Here is a 23,511-nt window from a genome sequence, read left to right as displayed (position 1 = left end):
TGTTTTAGAATTTTCAATATGTTTACCTATGTCTAATGTGAGACTTCCTATTTACACTGTTACAGCAAAAAATGTGGATGTTATTACATAGGATTTAAAAATTGGATTCAGTCTCATTTTACAAAATGTTAATTAATATTCATATATATAATACTTTAAAATATTAAGATTATAAATGCTGAAGAGGTTTGACTTGCATCTTGTCAGTGTCAGAAGAACATTCTATTAACTTATGTAGTGGCCAGATAATCAGAAGGATTTTTTTTTCTCTTTGATTAAAAGCAGAAAGGCTCCATTTTCTACGTTAAAAGGAGTGGTATTAAGAATTTGCCATTAAAAATATTTAGAACACTTATACCATACTTGCAGCCCATCTTCATTGCAAGTAAATATCCAAAATGATCAAGCTCCAAAAGTGAGAGGGAAACAATGGCTTATTATTGATAATTGTACTAGTGTTCTGTAGTGTAAGATTTTTTTTTCAAAGTTAAAGACTCCTTTTATAACCAATTCAAATTCCCTATCTACTGATGAAATTCCATTGCTGTGTTCCTATAGGGTCCATCTAGGAAATCTATAAATTTACTGTTTAACCTTAAAATCTGTGTGTGTAGCTGCTCAAGATTATGCTGAGGGGTGTTTTTTTTTATTGTTTGTGGTTTGGGTCTTTTTTGGATTTTGTTGGGGCTTTTATTTTATTTTATTTTTTTAGATAGGTTTCTATTTCTTGCTAAATGCTAGCATGACTTAACGCGATTGAAGTCTGAAAGTCTCAAAAGTATTCCATCATATGATTTGGGCGCATTCCCTTTTTTCTTTAAGTGAGCTATAGCGCTCCATTTTTAACAAAAGCACCCCATTTACCCCCAAAAGCCTGAACATCTTCCTAGTTTTCACTCTCTATATACAGGTTTGGGTTGGTTTTTTTTTGTTTGGGTTTGTTTTTTTTTTTTTGTTAATAGCTTTAATAATTTTATTTTAATTGATCTCTTAAATGTTGAAGTTCAGTTGATTTATACAATCATCAAAATACTTTTTTAAGATTAAACTATTTGGATTTTAGCTATGTGATTTTAGCTATGTTTTTATTGTTTACTGGGATGAAGATAAAGCCACATACACATGCTGTAAAATACAGAATGCTTGCAAAGACTGAGGCAGCCTTCCGGTAATGTGGGCTAGCACAGCAAAGCAAGTGGGATTTTTATTCCTTCTTTGCAACTATATGACTGCTTCACAGCAATATTTGCCATTCTTCATTTTTCTTCCTAGTTGGAAGCTCCCTGCCAAACACTGAGCACAGACTTAATCCTTGTGCCTAAGGTCAGTTGTTTGAGAGTGTATGGGCTTGGGACTTTTTTTTTTTTTTTGCCTTTAGGGATCAATGAAAATACAGTAAGAGCAAACTTCCTGCATCATCACAAGTGAGTATGATCTCCATAATTTCTACATCTGCTATAGACTTTCTTTTTAATTCCAGAAAAGTCTTAGTTACATACGTTCAGTTCTTTCTTAGATAAGGTGGGGTAATATCTTTACCAGCAACCTTTGCCTGCAATGCGTGTTCAGAAGATTAGGGTTTTTGACCTGTTTTATTTGAGTATGACAAACCAAAGTCTTTTCTGTTTTGGCCAGTGTTTCAAGGTTGTACTGTTTTAGAAAAAATAGTTTCACAGCACAATGCAAATTTGACTAGAAGCAGACATGTAAACAGTGATAATATGCATTTTATTTTATTTTTATCCATGATGATGCAAACAGAAGAGCTATGTTGCAAGAAATTACTCAAAATGAAAAGGAAATAACAATAAAAGAAATTATTCAGAAATAGTTTTCAGAATGTGATCAAATTGCTCATCTACTGACATTTTATCCAACATTTGATAGGCAACATTTGATGTCCACAGTTATTTGAAAAACTGTGTCAGAACAGTATACAAATTTTCATTTATGCCAGACCATAATTTTCTGTAATAATGAGAGCAAACAGGAAACAAAGGTCCTGCTCTTGCAGAGATTACAACCTAAATTTAGATGCCACGTAATCAGTGATATCAGGCAAATGCAGATTTTGGTGTACGTTGTGTCCCATCTCTTTTTCTAAAATGAATTCAATACACAAGAACATGTTTTGGAACCTGCAGTTATTCTCAGACAATCAGGTTAAGCATCCTGGAATATGTTTGGCCTACGGATTTTATTTTGGCTATCCTTAACATAAATTTATCATGGTTTTAGTTTTTGCTTGAGTTGGGAATAAACCGATAACAAAGAGAGTGTTTTGCACAGCTGTAAAGCTCTTTTGCAAGTCCAACCTGAGTAAATACCATCTTAGTGTGTGTGAGAGAGGTCCTAAGACTTTGGTGGGTGGTTGCATCTGCTGCTGGTTTCATTTTCTTATGTATACCAAATCATCATTATGGTGACTTATACTGTAGATAATTCAAATAATTTAATTTTACTATCCATGTTTAACAAATAGCAGTGCTCATAGAACAGTGTCAGCCTTTATCATGCCAAAAAAAGGATAGAAAGGGAAATAGCATTCAAGTTCTGAAGATAAGCTGCTCGTATTTCGTCTTTTATCAGCAGGTTTATTGCATGTTAGGTGAGACAGTGTTCCATAAGAGGGCAATCCCTATCTGAGTAACGCAAAGAAGAGTAGATGTTGAACAGTCTGATTGATACATGATAAAAAAGTGGTGGCATCTGGGTTTGATGGGAATTAAAGCCTGAAGCAGACAATTTGGAAGTTTTTATTTCATTATATTTTAATTGGATGGAAACCTGCATACCGCAGAGGAAAAGTCTGTGCCATTGAAGTTTTTCCTGGATGTGTCAGACTGTGTTTATGTCAGCTCTATCTTAAGTGTAGAAATGAGTGCAGTATTTCAGATTAGGAGATACACTAATTTTGCAAGAATATGCATTGCATTTCCAGTATTCTGATTCTCTCTGAATGTTTGCACTTTCAACATTTGGCTTTCTTCACTGCTGCAATATATTAAGGTAGCAAAAGAAGTTTCACTTCTTTATGCTGAGGGTGGCAGAGCACTGGAACAGGCTGTGCTGGGAGTCTCCCGCTCTGGAGACATTCAAAACCCACCTGTACATGTTCTTGTGTAACCTGCTCTAGGAGGCCCTGCCTTGGCAGGGGGATTGGACTGGATGATTGCCAGACCTCCCTTCCAACCCTAAAGATTCTGTGTTTCTGTGAGAGTCTCTAATAGCTGAATCTGTTCTTTGGATACATTTTCTTTGCTCCATTTTATACATTTTCCTGCAAGCAGGATGTGGAGCTCTGCTTCCCAATGTCAAGTCTAAAGCTGTAGTGTGTTAGTTTCAAAATTGCCAAGTTTCAGCCATATCAGAGTAATTACTTTGAAGTGTGCTGGTTTGTCTAACATTGATTAAGTTTAGTCCATTTAGCATCTCATGAGTCTCATGAATGCTGTGATGTGAGTTGGAGTAACAAAGAACATGATCAAGGAAGCACATCTGATTAGAACCTATAAACACAAAACACCCCAGAATAAACCAAACGCCTTATCAAACAAAAAACACAGTAAAAGACAAGTTCTTATGTCTTTCTTGTTTTCAAAATTGGTGTAATTGGCAATCTTTTTTTTTTCTTCTATTAGTCTGCTAAAATAGCGGACTCAGATGACAGATATGGCATGTTGTGTTTTTTTTTGGGGGGGGGTATTTATAAAATATAGCTATAATTTATATAGCATTTTTAGTTATTAAGAAACATATATATATGTATGTCATGCCAGGCTTCATCACTTGGGACCCATTTCCTATGACATTGAGGACTAGTTCTGTAAATTAAAAATAGGAAAAGTTACTTTTTTTTTTTTTCTAACGTGCCCCTATGCTTGCAGAGCTGTGCTCCTTGATGAGTTCACATACCAGCATTTTTATGATAGGACCTTCATTTTCTAATCAGTGCTTAGTTAAAAAAAAAAAAAAAGGAAAAAAAGGAAAAAAAAAAAGTGGATCAGTATGGCTACACAGAAAATGCTCAAAATGCTCAAAATGTTTTCCAAATTTCAGAAGAAAAGTTTTTTCTGCAGTGTATGTTACTTCCTTAGTTGACTCTGTTATATATTTACTTTGAAGTGCATAAGGTCATCTTTCTGTACATCAAAAAGTGTGGATTAACCCATATCAGACTGATAGCATCTTCTGGAGTATGTAATAAATAGGTACAAATGTGAGAGGGAAAGCAGAGTGAAGTGTAAGACATGGAAATGTCAATGTGAAATAGAAGCAATAGCCCTGAGGAATTGACTCACCTTTGGAAATACTTAGTTCAATATTAAAGCAATTTTACTATTGGTGTAAATGTAAATCTAAAAAAAAAAAAAAAAAAAGTTTGTATTTGTGTTGGCCAGAAATACAGTCTTTAATTTACAGTCTTATGATATCTAATGCTTTTCTCCTATCAGGAAGCTTACTGTAAGAAAAGTAACTATTTTATCCAAACCACAGGTACAATACATGATCTGTTCTGTAAATGTCATTCTATTTTGAGTCTATAAGCTTCTGTTTGTGCTGGAATTTCTAGTTATCTGTCCGGAAATGGAGGAAGCTGTATATCTTATATTTCACTACATTATTCAGTACTGTATCCAGCCCTGGGGCCCCCACTACAAGAAAGATATGGACCTATTAAAGTGGGTCCAGAGGAGGGCCATGAAGGTTATCAGAGGGCTGGAGCACTTCTCATATGAAGAAAGACTGAGACAGTTGGGCTTGTTCAGCCGCAAGAGAAGGCTCCGGGGAGACCTTAGAGCAGTCTTCAATACCAAAAGGGGGCCTGTAAGAAATCTCAGAGGAATTTTTTGCAAGGGCATGTAGTGACAAGATGAGGGGGAATGGCTTTAAACTGAAAAGGGGGAAATTTACATCACACATAAGTAAGAAATTCTTCACTGTGAGGGTGGTGAGGCACTGGAACAGGTTGCCTGAAGAAGTTGTGGCTGTCCCATCCCTGGCACTGTTCAAGGCCAGGTTGGACAGGGCTTCAAGCAACCTGCTCTAGCGGGAGGTGTCCCTACGAATGGCAGGGGTTTTAGAACTAGATGATCTCTTCCAACCCAAACCATTCTGTGTTTCTGGGATTATGAAATTGGTAATTTGTAAATAGAACAAATTTATACAGTTTTCTGTTTCTGTTGTGAAATAACAAACTTAAATCAGTTCAGATAGAAAATGCCTGACATTTATGCTTAAAGTTGAATATACAATTATTTTAGAAAGAAACATTTTTACTTCTCTGCCTTGAAATAATTTGGCAGTTTTCTTTGCTTTCAGAAGCAAAAATAAAAGTCAAAGCTATGATGCTGTGATTTTAGCCCATGTTTTTTTTTTTTTTCTGATAAATGGATGGCTTCTTTTGGTTCATCCACTGAGCTAAGCTCAGTATTGTTGCTACGATCCCACTTTCCGTGCCTGTTTCATAGGTGAGTGAAGGGAGCTCTGCAGTTGTCTCCCAGCTGACCTCCAGAGAGAGGTGCATGCTGTGGAGGTAAAGCAATTGAGTCACTGTGCAGATCTGACATTGTCAGAAGAGGCACAGCAAAAGCCTTGATAGTCTGCGCTCATAATTCCCATAAAGAACAACTGTAGCCTAGCAGATGGTCTCAGAGTTAAGACCAACAAATAGGAACCACTGTGTTGCTTGCTGGCCATTTCACAAAGTGTACCAGTTTACCCTTGAAGATGCAGCTTAATTAGGATGTATTACAGGAGTAAGGATTTAGACCTTGAAAGTTATAGAAAACTAAAGCTTAGCTTTCTGATGAAATTATTCTATAGTTCATATAATATTTAATGTGAAATAACAGAAGGAAAACATTTTATGTTTATCCATTCTAAAATTAATCAAAGCCAGTTGCAGTCTTTGAATTTTGAATTTTAGATTTATGGCTTTTGCGGTAAATGTAGGTTCTGAGGAAATTTTACTTTTTGAAGAATGAAACAGAAATATAAACAGTATGCAAAACTTTGTTTCAATAACTTGGAGCCTGATATTCACAATTTGCAGAATTCCAAAGTCCATTTTAATTTTCTAGGTATTTTGGTACACTGAGATCTCCCAAAGTCTTTCCCATACAGTCAGAGCTGGATCTATTAGATCAAAACAGTGTAGATATTAACAAATGCAGATACATTTGTAAAACAAGTCTCAGCTTAAACTCAGTAGGAGTTAGCATGCTGATGACATTAAAAATATACGGTGTAAATATGACCCTGTGATGGCAATGCAAAGTGATCTGGTTCTAAGAATTCTGAAATACATTGTTTGCATGCTTCATTAGGTAGGTAATGAATTTCACACATTTCAGGACTGCCAGACCTACCATTATGTTTCTGCATCAGTAAGTATGGAAGTCCATGAAAATGTTAGTATATGAAAGCTGGTGTACTTTAATAATGCTAATAGCATTCTTGTTTATGTTTAGAGAAAGTAGAATATCATTCCACTAATTTAATATCCCATTTTTAAATACAGGCACAGACAAGTCAAATTTCTTCGGGGGGGGGGGGGGGGATTGTTTTCTTAAGTATTTTGTAAGTAGGTTGATTGTTACAAAGCTATTATCCATGCACAGAAATTAGTTTAATGATTTAAAATTATATCAGACATTTGGGCAAAGTTAAATAGTTAAACACCTAGTCTCTTCTAATTAATTCTTATAATACTAAGAAAGACAGAAATTAATGATTTTTTCCTATCAAGTTCTTTGAAAATTTTTCTATAAATCTAAAACTGAAAGGATTGGATTACTTATGTATCTACTCATTTTATTAATCAGATTAGCCTTAATCCTGTGTCTCCAGTTTGGATACCTTCTGTCAGTCTAAATATAATTCCTAAATCTAATGTAAGTCTTCATAAGTACATGATGAATATTTAAGAAAGTACCTAAATTCAATAATACAGTAGCTATTTTGTACGTACAACAAAGGAAATAAATTAATAAATTGTTTTTCCAGTTAGTACAATGTTACTACAAAGTTTTTTTTATGTCATCCAAATATAGGAGTCTCTTAAATAAATAAATAATAAACTTGTGGTGGCTTGTCCATATGAATCCTACTCCTGGGGTCATTGATGAATCACTGCTGACTATCCTGCCTCAGCAGTGGGACTGACTGTGGTAGTCCATCACTCCATAAATGTCCTGCTCTACTTCTTAGGGCTCTGGTGGCTATATATAGAGATATCAGAAGTTTATCCCTAACCTGTTTGTACATCCCCCTAGTCAATACTTGTGTATATGTATATACATATATGTGTTTCTGTAGGCCTCTAACAAAACTACACTTAGGTTTGTTACCTATTTCATACTAATTCTGATGAATCTTATTTCTCAAGATAAGCGTTTATTTCTCAGATCAAAATTTTACAGATTGTATGACATATTAAAACACAAGATAAATTCTCTTCCACATCTTACATGCCATAATCATTTCCCTTTTTCATTTAGTGAAAAAAATTATGGCAAAAACTTCATTTGAGAGATGATAAATATTATATACATAAATACATCTATTAAAACCTGACAAACTTGTGAATGCTTTCTCAAGGACCTGTTTTCCAAATAATAAGCTCTTGCATGCCCTTCTCAGTGCTCAGTCACAGAAGCTGCTTTTGCTTGTTATAAGAAACTGATTTCTTTAGATGTGTTACCAGCTTAGTCTGGTCTCTAACTCCCACTACATATAGCAAGGTATAAAGCGTGCTTCAGAGTGTCAAAGCATTATTCACTTGGTGCCTAGTGGAAACCACTTGACAGTTTTCAGTTCATTCTGTTTGATCAGACACTTGAAAAGGAGTAAAGTGACCTTCATTAGCTTGATCATATGGCAGTGATTTTTAGATAAAAGAAAAATAGGCTTACCCCAGTGAAACAAAACAAAATTAAATCATAAAGTTGCAATAGTTGGAAATAATTGCCCCCCCCCCCCAAAGTACCAAACTACAAAATTTCATAAGTTTGTGTGGTTTTTTTACAAAAACCCAACATTTAAATCTGTTTAAATCTCTCTTATTACTTGTCTTTCTTAGCCTCTGAGAATTCAAGGGAGGTAACATTCTTCCTTCCAGGGCTTTCATGCCTTAATAGGTCTTGCAGGTACATATTCATTGCTCTTCATCATTCCAGAAAGACAAGTGAAGGCTCTGAGCACTCCTTCCTCATAATAATATATTCTTTGAAACTAGAATACTGCACAGTAGTATGCAGGTTTACAGTTTCCCTTCCTTCCTTCCTTCCTTCCTTCCTTCCTTCCTTCCTTCCTTCCTTCCTTCCTTCCTTCCTTCCTTCCTTCCTTCCTTCCTTCCTTCCTTCCTCCCTTACTCCCTCCCTTACTCCCTCCCTCCTTCCCTTCCCTTCCCTTCCCTTCCCTTCCCTTCCCTTCCCTTCCCTTCCCTTCCCTTCCCTTCCCTTCCCTTCCCTTCCCTTCCCTTCCCTTCCCTTCCCTTCCCTTCCCTTCCCTTCCCTTCCCTTCCCTTCCCTTCCCTTCCCTTCCCTTCCCTTCCCTTCCCTTCCCTTCCCTTCCCTTCCCTTCCCTTTTCATTCACTTGATTATGTGGAGCTTAATTTCTATAAATACATTTTTCAAAATCTGTTGTTATGCATTATGATACATACATGATAAGGAATAATGTTTCTATAAATACCTTAATGCATAAAAGCTACATCTGACATCTTACTACCATAAAAGACAACTAGGAATTCTCAGTTGCCACCCCACCATTAATTTGGGGTTTATTGGCAAAATCCTCTCATCGATGTATAAAATGTCTCGTCGAGATGTATAAAATGTCTTAGATGACACATTATTACTCTCTTCCATATTTAGTTAAAGTGTTGCCACAACTTTCTAAGGTCGTTGCTTAAAATGATGACTTCTATAAGCCTCTGAAAAAGGTTAACAGTAATACTGTTTTACAGGAAAAGATAAAGAAGGACACATGAAGCATAAACTACTGAGTAGGCTGTCTCCAACTGTTCACTACTGTATACTCTGTCCTATCCAGCTCCGCTCGATAATGATAGCCTACAGGCAGCAACTTAGTAGATGTTATATCTGTTCCTGTAAACTTCTTAAGCACTTCAGGATTTAGAAAATAAATGTTCTAAACTTACGCTTGTTTGACGCTGCATATACTATCTAAGTGTTCTCCCCGGACTAGTCTCTCACAGATTCATGTAAGAATAGTACTGACATCCTTTTTTCAAGGGATGTTGTATGATAGGGTTTATTAAAGTGATTGCTTCTTGAAGAATAAGACTCAGGTAAGACACTTCCTTTTCTGGAAGGCAAAAGTGGGGAACTTTCAGCAAAAAAAAAAAAAAAAAATCCTGACAAATAGAAAACTTCAGATGAATCCTTTATCGAGGGTGGTGGGAAAAAATAAAGTTTTGGTTTTGTTTTGTTTTTGTTGTTTGTTTTGTTTTGTTTTTTTTTTTATTAGAACAATTCAGTAATGAAAAGCAAGATAACCAGAAGATAAGACAAAGCTTAAGTGGTGTTTTAACTGTCATTTCATTCATGTGATTTACAGAAAACTGAGCAAAAACGGGAAAGCATCAGAAAATCTTGCATGTAGTGCATGGTTGTTGTGCCTTCAGAATAATCTTGTAGCCCTGTGAAAAACATTTCTCTCATAATTTGTTTATCCCTATTATATGGGAAATTATACAGTTTAGTATAATTAGGAAGAAAGGGAAAAGTATAAAAAGGTGCAGTAACCTAGTATGCTTCTGTTTAAAACTGAATTTTCTAGTTTCTCCATCATGCCTCTCAGAAGACCTGTTCACTGTAAGACACATTTAAAATTTGTAGGATTGGAAAAACTAGTGTTCTATACAGCCACAAAAGTTTAACTAAACTAAACTTTATATGGATAAATGTATACTTACCTTTGAAAACAATTTTGTAAATGGTTTAAACTCTGGGGAGATACAAGAATAATTTTCAGGATAGCATATGATTTTAAAAAATCTTGTATTTATACCTTTGAAGGTGTGGTAGTATGCTTCCAGGGCAATCAACTACACACTTGCATCCAGCTCTGTAGCAAGATTTTGTGAATCACCCACTGGTTTCTTAACTGGTTATACTTAACATTGACAAATTCAGTTGTCATAATTGTCAGAGGATGTAAAATGTTTTCTTGATGTTTTAATTCTATTTACCAGTGACAACCATTCTGTGCTGCCTCAGTGTTTAAAGGCTACTCTCGGAATGAAGTTATTCTTATCTTCAGTTCCTTGGGTATTTCATATTGCTACAAAGGGGGGGGGTAATCTTATGATTCAAGAGATTATGACAAAAATATTAAACTATTCATAAGTAATTTTTCAGAATTGGCTAGATTTCAAGCTCAATGTGTCTTTTCATCATGATCATTGTTGCAAGTTATAAGTAAATTGAAACACTCAAAGATGCATATAAAACAGTTTTCATTTTACGGCTAAAGCATATCAGTGTATCAGCAGCTTCTTTTGGTAACATGAATTATAATTGTCCATAATTCTGCTGGTCTCCAGTTATATTCTACAGCAAGTCAGATTATATTGGTCCTTCCAGTCTTCAAATCTATGAACCTACAGTGAAAAAATTACTTTTATAGGAAAATATCAATATGTTGACAGTAATGCTTTTGAAAGTCACTGTCCTACAGAGCAAAATGACTGCAGTTTAGGTAATTTGTTGGACAAGGAAAGTAAACCTCCACAAGGGAAGTGAGGGTTTTCTATGTCACAAATTCTGTTGCTGTTTATTTACTTGTGCAATTTTGAATTTTTTTTTTTTTTGGAGTATGTACTGAATTCAGTGAACTTATCAAACTGGCATGGAATGATTGCTTTCTTTGTATTTGCATAAGCTAAAGGATATCTATTTCTAGTAACATGATATTTTCATTCTATTTACTGGTGACAGCCATTGTGTGCTGCTCCAGTGTTTAAAGACTACATGACTTCTCCTGTGTCTGATAGCTTCTTCTCAGTCCTCCTCTGTTGTTTCCACTGCTGTTGTATTATAAACAGCAGACAGCAAACTCAGTGAAGAGAGTTATATTTGTCTTATCAATGAGATGAACTCTTAACAAAGAAAAAGAAACGTATTTTTGTTTTTGTTTCTCTATAATACCCAGACTATGAAAAAAAGTATAATAATATAAACAAAACGGAATTTTAAGACAGCAGTCTTCTTCACTGACATTGTTCTTCCCTCAATGTACTAAATCAATGGTAACCAGATTGAAAAGTAGTTATCTTGTGTTTGGCTGCTTTATTATTGTTTCTAATAACTTACTAAATCTGTGATCAGTCCAGCAGAAACTCTTTTGTCTATCTTAGTGACATAATCACTATTGAGCAGTTAGTGAATAGTAGTAATGAAAAAAGAGAAATTGAATAGCAACCTTGAAATTACATACTGGTAGACTATTGCTATGTCCTAAATTACTCAATTGAGAGTGTTCAGTGTTGGAAAGGGAGCAGTTGGATCCATGCTGGGACACTTTCCAGTAAGCAACAGCAAAACTTGTGTAAATGAAGTACAATGAGGACTTCTGCCTGGAGCACTGTGATTAGGAATTTAATGGGGTTTGGGTTTCACTTCAGGGTATAACCTGTTTTGTTTTTCTTGGTTTAGATTTGTTAATTGTCAGATATTTTTTATTAATCCCATTGAGATAATTTCAAATACTGATTCTTACAATAAAGATATTATGCTGTTGCCAAACTTGGTGGGGAAAGAGGGGGAAAGAGAAAACTGGATACAGAGGGGAAGTGCCACATTAAAAAAGAGATTACTCTCTGAATTGGAGAAGGCACGGGATTTAGCTTTAATGAACAATGTAAACTGAGTTGCTTCAGAAACTACTGAACTATGGGGAAAAAAAGACTTTTGTCATTGTTACTAATTATTTAATATTTCTGTGCTACAGTGATATTAATAGTGCACATGGAGCCAAATTTGTTCTGACTATCTAGGCATTTTCAATATGTATTCATCACAGTATGTAGATGCAGTAATATGTAAAAGATGAAGATCAGAATCTGAACTCATTAATATGCTATTATAATTCAGAGTGCAGTAAGGACAATTACATTACTTTTTCCTGGCAAAACTTACTTTTTTAAGCCATATTAAATGTTCTTATGTTTCCAGATATTTTGTAATCTTTGCAATAACCTTATCTGGTTATTTTTTATTTTTTTTTTTAAATTTAGTGACTATTACTTATTGAAGGCCTTAAATACAAGTGATCAAAGTAGCTATCAAATTTTTCTTTAGTTCTCCAAAACTGGGACAAATTCTTTTCTGGAACAATTGCTTCTCTTGACGTTGATTCTTCTATTTTTATGGGTATGGAACTAATTTCTTGTTTCTAAGTTTGTGTTCCTGGTTCCAGGTAAGGTTGTTTGGACTTTGGAAGAAGTTAAATTTTCTCTATGTTGAATCCCATATGTTCATCATAACCTTAAGGATTTTATAAAGACCAAACAACAGAAATAAGCTTTCAAAGGCTATAGGAAGGGTGTTAGCTTGAAAAAACTTTGTATTGAGATTCCACATTGTTATCTTATAAAGCATTCTTAAATGTTTTCACAAATATATTCCTATTAATACCGAGTCAGAGAAAGCCTTTTGTATATTCCATTGCCCTTGTACAAAAACCTGATGATGTTAAGAATACTTTAAAAAATTCTAGTGTCCAACATCATTTAATAGCAATTCTCTGACCCTTCTCATCTGTGGTCAGTAACTCATTAACTGCAGGTGAGAGGTTCATGGGTTGCCAGGATCAGATCTAACACAATATACACTCAAGTTGGGTTTTATGAACTTTTTCATTTGGCATATATCTGTAAGTGGTATACACCTTTCCTTTTGTGGGAAGGTGTATCCCACTAAAGAACATCTGCAGGAACAAAACCCATCATTAAGAGACACTGATTTACACTGTGGTTTTCGTTACATTTTTTGAAGCCAATTCTCATATTTTAAGCCTTAGAGGCTTGAGGATTTTTGGTTATTTACAAACCAACCAATAGTATGCATTCAAATGGAAGCATCATTTAGAAAATGTAAGTTCACAGTAATGAAGGGATTTTTATGTTACCTTTAACTAAATAACGTCATAATTATAAAGGCCTCTCTAATAAGTGTCTCTACGTATTTTGTCTCATATAGTACTGCACTGTTTGGTCTCTTCTAGCTCAGAAAGGCTAGATTAATTATGTAGATGTCACAGTGTGTTTATCCTCAACTGAAGTACTTTCAGTGAGTTTTATAACTCAGTCTTTCAAGAAAACAAAATTTTAATTCTTTTTGGTGTACCTAATAACTTCCTGAACTCTTCAATTCCAATCTGTAATAAAGCAAAATTATTAGGCACATTATTTTTTAAGTGTCCATGTCAGAAGCTTTTCTTTTGCCTATTTAAGGGAAATAACCCAATTATTTTCACAAGGAAAAGTTTTTCATAGATTTGGAGCTTGTGTATTCATAGTCACTTTTGTAAATGGGCTCCTGAGAGGTCCTGAATACAGCTTTCATTATGCAGCTTCATTCCCCTCCTGAATGGGAGAATTGGTCACCACGGAATCCCAGGACTGGTTTCTGATGAAAAACTGTCCTGGGTCCAGCTGTAACAGTTATTTTTCTCCCTCCTAGTAGCTGGTGCAGTGCTGTGTTTTTGACTAAGGTTGAATGCTGATCACACACCAATGTTTTAGTTGTTGCTAAGTAACAACCCTGATCAAGGACTTTTCAGTCTCTCATGCTCTGACAGTAAGGAGTGGCACAAGACACGGGGAGGGAGTAGAGACAGGACACCTGACCCAAACTAGCAAAAGGGGTATTCCATACCACAGCACATCATGCACAGTATACAACCTGGGGGACCACCTGAAAGGCCTGGATCACTGCTCGGGTTGTACTGGGTATCGGTCGGTGGGTGGTGAGCAATTGTATTCTCTCCCCTTTTTATTTCCCTTATCATATTATTATTGGTGATAGTAACTGAATATTATACAGTTACTGGGCTGTTTTTACTCAACCCATGGGGTTAATGTTCTTTCAGTTCTCCTTCTCATCCCACTGCGAGTTGGGGAGAAGAAATGAGGGAGTGAGCGAACAGCTGCGTGGTTCTGAGTTACTGGCTGGGCTTAAACAGTGACAAAAACTCAAGTCTTGCTGAGAAAAGCACAACCTCTAGAGAAGGACTGCTAGTATGTCTGTCTTAGATACAAATCTCATGAAACATTATGGAACAGATCCATCAATAAATATTTTTGTTGATAAAAAGATCAGTATTTTTTATTAAATGCAACTATTATGAGGAATTAATATAGTTACAGACCCATATTTCTTTTAAAGTAGTTTTGCAACAGTTTTCATTCATCTTTCAATTCCCTCTCCCCCAATACCTACACCAACAAAGAAAATTACAATAAAACAAAGTTAGTATTTTTATGGTTTTTGTTTTTTTGTTTTGTTGTGGGTTGTTTTTTTTTTTTGTGGGGTGTTGTTCATTTGTTTTTTCATGGAGAGCTGACATAAACAAACTATTGTAATTTTGCCAGCTGTGTACCAAAATCTCCAGGTTGCCAGGAATCAACAGATAACACACTGAATGTCTCAGAGTCTAAGGGGGAAGGAGCTCAAGTAATGATATGCAAGAAACAGGTTGCAGCTGTGGGCCATATGCCAGCAACACTGTGGAAAGTGTCTGGGTAGACCTCCAGCACAACCCTTGAGCCACATGCTGTAGCCATAGCACAGAGATTTTACTTGAGCAGTTTGAGAATAATTCTGTTATTCACCCTGCCTGTAGACCACAATCTTTTTGTTGCTTCAAGTATACCCTAAAGCTTACATCAGCAATCCGCATCCAGATAGGGCACAGAAATGAGCTGCTGTTTTGTGGCCTTTGTATACAGCTTTCTAAAATGGGGGGTTAGATTTGTTTCCAATTAAATTTAAGTATTTAGTCCTTAGGCTATCTTTGCTTTGATTTGATTGTGCTTTGTGTTTTCCAGTTGTTTTGCACTTTCTTTTGCATTGCTTTTGACTTGAATGTGCTGCTGTGTATGCTTACAGTTTTTCACCCATGGCTTGAGCAGGGGTTGCTGAAGGGTTTTCTTCTCTTTGTCTAAACTTCAGCTGAGTCCATGGAAAGATCTTTCTCCCTTCTAGAAGAAGGAGCAGCAGTGATCGGTAGAAGTCTCTTTTCGCTGCTGAAGCACTTTTCATCCCTTTTGTCTTTAGCCTCCACTGTTCTCAGCCTGCACTGAAAGATGGAGGGTTGGAACTACCGTTCAAATTTTAATTGCTTTCTGAAAACTCTAGGAATCTCTGTTCTGCTCCCTAGAAGACCCATGTATTTTCAATGTAGGGAGGCAGTCTTCCAGAAAATATTAAGAATATAGTTTGTGCTGACCAACCTCAGGGAATTAAATAAATAAACAAATAACTTCCTATTATTCCATTGCATATATTTTATTGTTTGTATATTTCTTTGGTTGGTTGGTTTGTTTTTTCTTGTCAAACTGCTTGGACAACTAGGTCTTTGTTTTTTTTATGCTACTATGGATGAGTCTGATGCTGGATGCTAACCAACACTTGTTATCAGAGATTGTAATGATTATTAAGTTTCCGCAAATCATATTTCTTTCAAAGACTGAATAAAGCTAATCATTATTTTATAATTAACATGGACATATAAGAAACTTTTTCATTGTTTGCAGTCTGATAACTTTTGCCTTAATGAAAGTATAGCTATTAATTATATCTTGCAATAAATCTTTAATATTACTGAAGTACCTAAAGGACTTGTTCTTCAGAAAATGTTAAACCTGGTGTTAATTTGGTAAGAAAGAAAAATTACTGCTGATACTTCTCAAATGTGATCCTGTTTCATAATGCCTTTTGGGGCATGAACCTGGCATTTCTGGCTGCATTTGTACTGAAACGCATACTGTCTACCATAGTGTCGTACTGTGTGACCTAGAACAGTTTGTCTGTTCTTTGTAAAACTGAACTTGGTTGCAGTTGCAGCTTAGAAGTACAAGAGCTTTCCAATATGATCAGTTCTAAAAAAATTTTAATATTTTTTACTCCCTCAGAAGAAATGAAAAAAAAACAAAACAAAACAAACAAAAAAAAACTTTTAAGTGACTTAGCTTTTGTTTTTCCTTTGTGTTTCACCAGTTGAAAAGATACAGAGCCAGTGGGATGAAGTGCATGGACGCCTCCAAAGCCGGAGACAACAGCTTCATGAAATGTTAAAGGATTCAGCACAGTGGCTAGAAGCTAAACAAGAAGCTGAGCAGGTTCTTGAACAAGCAAAAGCTAAACTTGAGTCATGGAAAGAAATTTCCTACACCGTGGAAGCTCTGAAAAAGCAGAATACGGAGCTTAAGGTCACTACTGAGAAATAACGTATTTCAGTTTGAGTTAATTAGGTTGTTAAAGAAAATGTCCTCTAACTGTTGCACAGTACACATTGAGAGCAACCTCTTTATCCCTTATTTCCCACAAAAATATTAGAAAGAAATTCACTTACAATGTCTAAATTGCGTGGCACATAATCCTTGAATGAAATGAGTCTTAATTTATCAGTCATAACAAATAGCTGGCTGAACTTGCAGGAAGAATACCTACCTTTCCAACACAAGTATTTCTCATATCTTCTGTACAATAGCCTAAGCTGCAGACTCCCAAACCCTATGGCATTGGTGTGTCTGTCTGCATTAATAACTAAGCTGTATAAATTATCTGGAATTAGTAAAGAAAAGGGGAAAAAAAACCAACCAAACATAACAAACTATATGGAAATATTTTGAGAATCAAGCATCTTAGATTTGCTGCAAGATAATCTCACTGAGTTCAACCTTAGCAGGGTTATTAACTGCAAAAAAAAGTCTGTAATGGCTGCTTTTGTGATTTTAGCACATATGTTGTCACATTTTAGGTGATAATATATGCACCTCAGTTAACTTATGAGTTGAGCTATAGCTCAAGTAGCAATGCAAATATACCCTAAGTGTTACATCAGTTTTTAAGTTTCTTGTTATAGAAATGGTCATACTTTGGTGACATTCTTCATGAATAAATTTTAACAGCTGTTTCAGATTAATAATATCTCATTTTCTGGTTGGAGAAATATAAGATCGATAAGCCTCTTAAAGTGAGTCTTGCCTCCATGTTAATTGAATGCTGCATCTTAGTTATTTGGGAGAATAGTTACACAAATATTTTTTGTATGTTATACTTTCCTGCCCACCAGGACTTTTTAACTCCTACCACTCAGCTATTTGGTTAATGTTTGTGGACTTAGAACAGTCTTATTTTCACAGTTGAATGGTAATGAACTGCTGTGAAGAATAAGGGGGTGAGGTCCTCATCAAACTGATTTTACCACCAAAGCATGAGTATAACTGCACAACTGGTCTTCAGCTATGTCCATCGTCAGTTACTCATTTTTCTGATATTTAGCAGTAGATAAGAAAATCTGTTTGGGTATTTACTTTTTTCTTTTTTTTTTTCTTTTTCTTTTTGCTTGCTTGTGAGAAGCATAAAAACATTCATCAGACCATTGCTTTAGGGCCAAGGTGTAGTTACGTTTTCTCCTTTAAGATTATACCATAAGGGTCATTGCTTGGGAATGGTGGATTAGGGTAAACAAGGTCAATCACTCACTAATGGATTGGAAAGCATTATAGGTTCTGTACAGCTACTGTCATTCAGTATAGAGGACTCCCATTTGTCACTGTCTTTCTGCACAGATAGAGTTCTGGCTTCTGCCTAGTCTGTGTTTGTTTTGTTTAGTTGTTTTGTTTTGTTTTTTTTTGACAAAAAGCTTCAAGAAGCTCAGTGTCCCAGCTCAGCAAAGACTCAATTAACAAAACACCAGTTCTGTGCAAACAGTCTTATGGCATTGTGTTGGAGTGTCTTACATCTTGACCACAAATTACTTAACTAGGAAAATAATTGAAAATTGAGGTGTAGAAATGGATTTTTTTTTACAAGAATATAGGAGGTTCAGATTTTTTACAGGGATATATGAGGTTCAGGTGAAGTTCATCTAAAAGTGTATGCTTTTTGAAAAAAATTATAGGGGTTTTGGAGAAACATTTTCCAAGGAGAGAAATAAATGTGCCCTTCTCCATCCATCAATTTATAAAGTATACTAGTATACTTAGTCACAAGAGTATATCTCTATGAATAAACAGGGTTTTTGAAATGATACCTGTAGATTCCGTTCACTCCTTTTTTAAAAGAGATGAAGGACTTGGGCTATCAGTATTTTCAGCCATCCCCATCCCAGTCTGGATTCAGTGTGACGTGTTGTGTCAAATTACAGACAGACATTACTCTGTAATTCTAATTTCACTGTCACAGGTAGTCCATCTTAATTTGCTGTGCCTTCACGAACCTCAAGCACTACTGTTCCATGGTTGTTTACTTTCATTTGTTTGGCTTTACCTAGCCTTTCTTCCTCAAGTCTGGAAGAAATTCACCTCTGTCTTAGAGAATGGGGGTGGTGGTGATGGTGTGTTATTTTCTTTTTTCTTTCTTTTGTGCCAGTTTTCCTAGAAGAATTATCTTTGTCTGCCAGTAATTCCTATTGTGTCAAATCCCTCATGAAAGCTTCTCAGATGTGACAGCATCAGCTTTGTTCATGCTTGAGATAAGGGGTCATGAATTCAAACAAAAATGGAAATATTTTTTGAGTTTACCAGCTTTAGATTTCTTCTGTACAGTATTATCTAAACTGAAGGACCTAGAAACACATCAAGCCCTGTAAAGAAATGTTTTCCAGGCTTCTGTGCCAAACACATTTTTTTTATGTTTTTCCCTGAATATATACAGCAAGTATGCTGTCTTTTGGCTTCCTGTTACACTGATGAAAATAAAGCTGTCATTTCCATTCATTTGTGTTGAGGGAAAGAGAGAGGTCAGTGTGAGTCTTAAATAAATTCTTCAGACATATTCATTTTGTCAGCTCTGTATCCCAACACAGCTTGGTGTGAGAAAGTATTCACCAAATGTTCTTCTGATTTGTTCATTAAATATTATAAGTCTGCCTAAAGACAACAGAGTCAATGTAAAAATTCCCCTCTAACTGACCTGTAAATCAGTGTTTGTGTTAATGCTTTTCTATTAGTGTCTCCTTACACATGAGGTTTTTATATTTGTTTCCAGCGCCACTGTAAAGCAAAAATCTGTAACTGGCTTGCATTTGGCCAGTGGTATTTTTAACAGAATTTGACAAGTTTCTGGCATTTAACCAGTTACCATATAATTATCAAATATATTATCATAAATATAATCCAATATAATAATCAGAAGAATTACTCCTTTGAATTCAGATTAATTCAGAGCTAATTTGCTAAGCATTAGAACATGTTTTTCATTCTATTCTTTTTTTTATTTTGCTACTTGAGAACTAGATTCTAGGTACTGGGGTTAGGTAAGGAGAATAAGAATATGGCATTTTGGCCAGTGAGAGTCTTTAGCCATTAAAGCCCTGTTTTTTGTTGTTTATTAAGTGATGACTGCAGATGGTTAACTCAGCAGGCTGAAGGTCATAGGTGTATAAATAGTACAAATTCACACTTCAGCTTCTTTTCATCCTCAGGTCATCTGAACGTCAGCTAGTGTAAAACTGGTCTCTTAATGCAATACTGGGCTTATATTGAAAAATATAAACCTGCTAGGATTGCCCATTCACTCCTGTTCTCCTTACTTCGGTAAGAGCTATTGAGGCATGTCTTCTCCCTCTGTACCAGTTTAGCTGGGATGTCCACAATGAAGAGAAAGGAGGGTGGAGACAAAGTTTCCTTTCTTATTTTCTTTGACAACTTATTTCTCATTCATCTAAATAGGAAATTATATAACAGTCTGATTACATTTCCCTGCTCTGTTGGGTTACAGAAGACCAGGCAACCTCCCACTGACATAGTCTGGGGAGTAAACGTTATGCCTCAGTTTTGTGGGTAAAACTCAGGCTTTCTTGCCTTGTCATCTTCTTACAGGGGCAGTTAACTTAGCAAGTATTATTTTGGCACTCCCCGTGTACTAATACAGTATGCAGTACAGTGTCTGCATATTTTGGATTTTAGTAAAACAATTAAAAATTAAGTTAATGTTATTGAATGTAATGCAGACAGTGGAATAGAATTCCTTGATTAAAAAAAAAAAAAAAATGTCTATAAATTAAAAAAAAAATCTTTATGGAAATAAATAAAGCATACATACTACAGATATACAGAAGGACAGAAAGACAGCCTGATTCTCTAGATTTGTGATATATATGCTTGCTCAGTGTGGGAATTTACATGTTCAGATAATATGTATGTACATACATATTAGCTATACATACATATTGCTATATTTGAACTTCTATGTATCTTTTATTTTATTCCACTGGGCAATCCTAAAATAGAATAAAACCCAGCTTTGATTTCATTACTTGTTTTTACTAAAGGATCCTTAGTTACACAGACTTTCTTCCTAATAACATCAACTAGTGTTTTAAAAATAAAAAATAAATTTATACCTAAGTAACATGATAAATGCACAGCCTTAATTCTTGATGCCTTTTAATAAACTCAACGAATTCCAATGATAACACAAAAAAACCACAGAGAATGCTTTAAAAAATGTCAAAATGAAATTAAGGTAATTAAGTATCTTCTTTAAAAAAAAATAAAACAAACAAAAACCAAAACAAATTTTAATGTGCTTTTAAGAAGCTAAAATATAGATGACACGAAAAATATTTAAGAGAAAAAAGAAAATTAAGAATAATGCCAAAAATTTCATTCTAAATATTCGTTACAGTAATGTAAGGAATTAATGGGCCTCTGGTAAGACAGACAGTTGAAACACATACCACAACACTTTGTTCTCAGTGTATGTGCGCAAAGTTGAAGCAAGGCATACGCTCCTCAAAGCTGTTGAAAAATTACAGGCCAATTTCCAGTAAAGTAGAAAATACAAATTGTTTCTGTCAGCAAAGCTCTTTATAGTCATCATTTCTTTCCTAAATTATGATCTCATGTTGTAATGTCGGGAAGTTAATGGATTAATGTTAAAGTTAATGGTGAGAACAACACTTTTGGAAATAACCTTGTAATGGATCTTTCCGTATTGTTATTATAAATCTGTGTTTGGAAGGTTTTATAAGGTCATTTATATTCACATGGGAGTGGGCAAAAAGGAGCTTACTTTCAGAGTAAAGTTTATGGGCCATTGATTTACAAGACAGATAAAACGTTATGGTAACTTCTGTTATGTAAAAGGCAGTGAACAGTCAGTCTGCTGTGTTTTTTTGTCTGGAAAAGAGAAGCTGTATATTAGAGTAATTTTAAGCAAAGAGAAAGTTAGAGTATAATAAAGATGGCTAGTCCTAAATGTTGAGTAAACACTTACTCCATACTTAACACAGGGGAATGACTTAAATAAATTTTTTAGGCATCTTCAGCTTAAGTGAGCTTAATCATAATATGCTCAGATGGGTTTCAGGAGCAGGGGTTAGTAATGCCCTCCTAATGTTTAGTTAGTATAAATAGGATCCCTTTTTTGAAATAGAAAATCAGCTTGCTGTCTTGGTATCTGAGGTTATCTGCTGCACAGTAATTGTGTGATCTGACATCTCATAAAGGAATAACACAGGAAAGAGATAAAGTACATGTTTTCAATTTTAAGTTATTGAGAGGCCCTAGAGATGTTGAAGCAGCTTTTTAATAGGAAAGGGGTCTTGGGGGAAAAAAAAAATCAAACTCCCCAAAATCTCCATCTACACTCTATTCAAAGTTCAAGTATGTTTCAGGCCTAATCTTAACCAAAATCATCTTACAGGTTTTCTAAGATGAAAACATAAGTGTACAAAATATTTAAAAAGTATTTACTCTTACTTAGTATTTAGACTCTTTAATCGGGGATTACATATTTAAGTTCCCCTTTCTGTGGAGAATTCCTTATCTCAGTCAAAAGGTTTCAAAAGGAATACTGCTTTGGGAGAATGAGAGGGGAAACCGCTACTTTTTCTTCACAGACATTTCTCAATTTGTGTATTATAGCACAATAAAGAGTGACAAACCTTACTGTTTATTTTTTGTCAATAGCTTCTAATGTTTACATGCAATTTACTGTTTCCATTTACAAATACAAACTTTTTTCTTCTTTTCATTGTCCCGTTGATTGGCTAGTTAGTCTTCGCCTAGTACAAAAATACAATTAGACCATCAATTGTTTTTGCTCTTTCATTTTGTTGTTAGACATTATGGATTAAATATGTAACTTCAGTGCATTTATGTGGAAAGACACATGGGAGCTGGTTGCTGGTTGAATGAGTGTCCCTTATTTCTTGGGTCGCTTCTGTAGTGAGACAGCTGGCCCAGGTGGAGTGGAGAAGGAAGAAGAAAGAGGAGAGGAAAGGAAAAAAAAAAGAATTACCAAGATTTAAGAAGCTTTCTCAATACTAAGAAGCATAAATTAGCATTATAAAGACATTGATAAGTTTATCAATAGTATTTTGCTGTATTGCACACTTAGTGCTGTTCCAGTAGATGGCACTAATTACATAAACAATTCACTAAAACAAAGTAAATTCAAAATGAGTAAAAACACAGGTATTAATTCTCCAATATCAGAATTATTTCACAGTACAAAAATGAAAATTAGAACATATAATTTCACTGTATTTTCCATGTCAATATAACTCAACATCACAAATAGCAATAGTTTGAATAATGCATAATAACGCATCCATCTATTTGTGTCTCAGAAAAAAAATAAAAAAATCAACATTCTAATCAGTGTTTATCAATTTGAGCTGTTATGTTTTATCCAGCATTTAGGATTTTGGTTGCTTGCTTCTTTCAGAGGTTAGAAGTAGTCGTATGGACTGATGACTAAAATAGTTTAAACATTTAGAAAGATTCTGACCTTAGTTACCAGTAAATCTGAGGAAGTTTTTTTTTTCTTTTGTTTCTATATTGGTGGTATAAGTTGTTCATCTTCTCTAATAATCATAAAATACGTGTGATCATTTTATGGTGATTTGAGGCTTATTCTTTTTCTTTCTCCAGCAATTTGCAAAAGAAATACGACAATGGCAAATAAATGTAGATGTGGCAAATGACATGGCACTTAAGCTACTCCGTGATTATTCAGCAGATGACACCAGAAAAGTAAAACTGATGACAGATAACATTAATGCAACGTGGGCTGCCATTAATAGGAGGTAGGATATAAATTCTGCTATTAGGTTTGTTATTAAATTTCATTAACATTCACTGTCCAGCTTTTGCTGGAGATTATATAAGATGTAATTTTTTTAAAAGTCATGATTATAGTGATAAAGAAATGAATTATGATGATTCTTCTGTCATATTTTTTGAAATTGTGTCTTTGGAAGGCCATTTAATGTTTACAAATAAAATTTTGCTTCCTGCCAGT

The 23,511-nt window shown here is 34.9% G+C and overlaps 1 protein-coding gene across 18 annotated transcripts in view; it reads left to right on the top strand.

The window, feature by feature from the left end:
• The window catches only part of DMD (dystrophin), a 1,213,044-nt gene that overhangs the window by 930,325 nt on the left and 259,208 nt on the right, over positions 1 to 23,511 (top strand). For all 18 annotated transcript variants that reach the window (XM_062608089.1, XM_062608087.1, XM_062608095.1 and 15 more), the window contains 2 exons: positions 16,252 to 16,463; positions 23,142 to 23,296. In XM_062608089.1, coding sequence (XP_062464073.1) covers positions 16,252 to 16,463; positions 23,142 to 23,296 — 367 coding nt within the window. The remainder of the gene's footprint in view (positions 1 to 16,251; positions 16,464 to 23,141; positions 23,297 to 23,511) is intronic.

This window comes from Pezoporus occidentalis, unplaced genomic scaffold (genome assembly GCF_034315485.1).
Source record: "Pezoporus occidentalis ecotype Australia unplaced genomic scaffold, CSIRO_AGI_Poc_V1 ctg129, whole genome shotgun sequence".
Taxonomy (NCBI): domain Eukaryota; kingdom Metazoa; phylum Chordata; class Aves; order Psittaciformes; family Psittacidae; genus Pezoporus; species Pezoporus occidentalis.
This window is presented reverse-complemented; position numbering and strand designations above follow the sequence as displayed.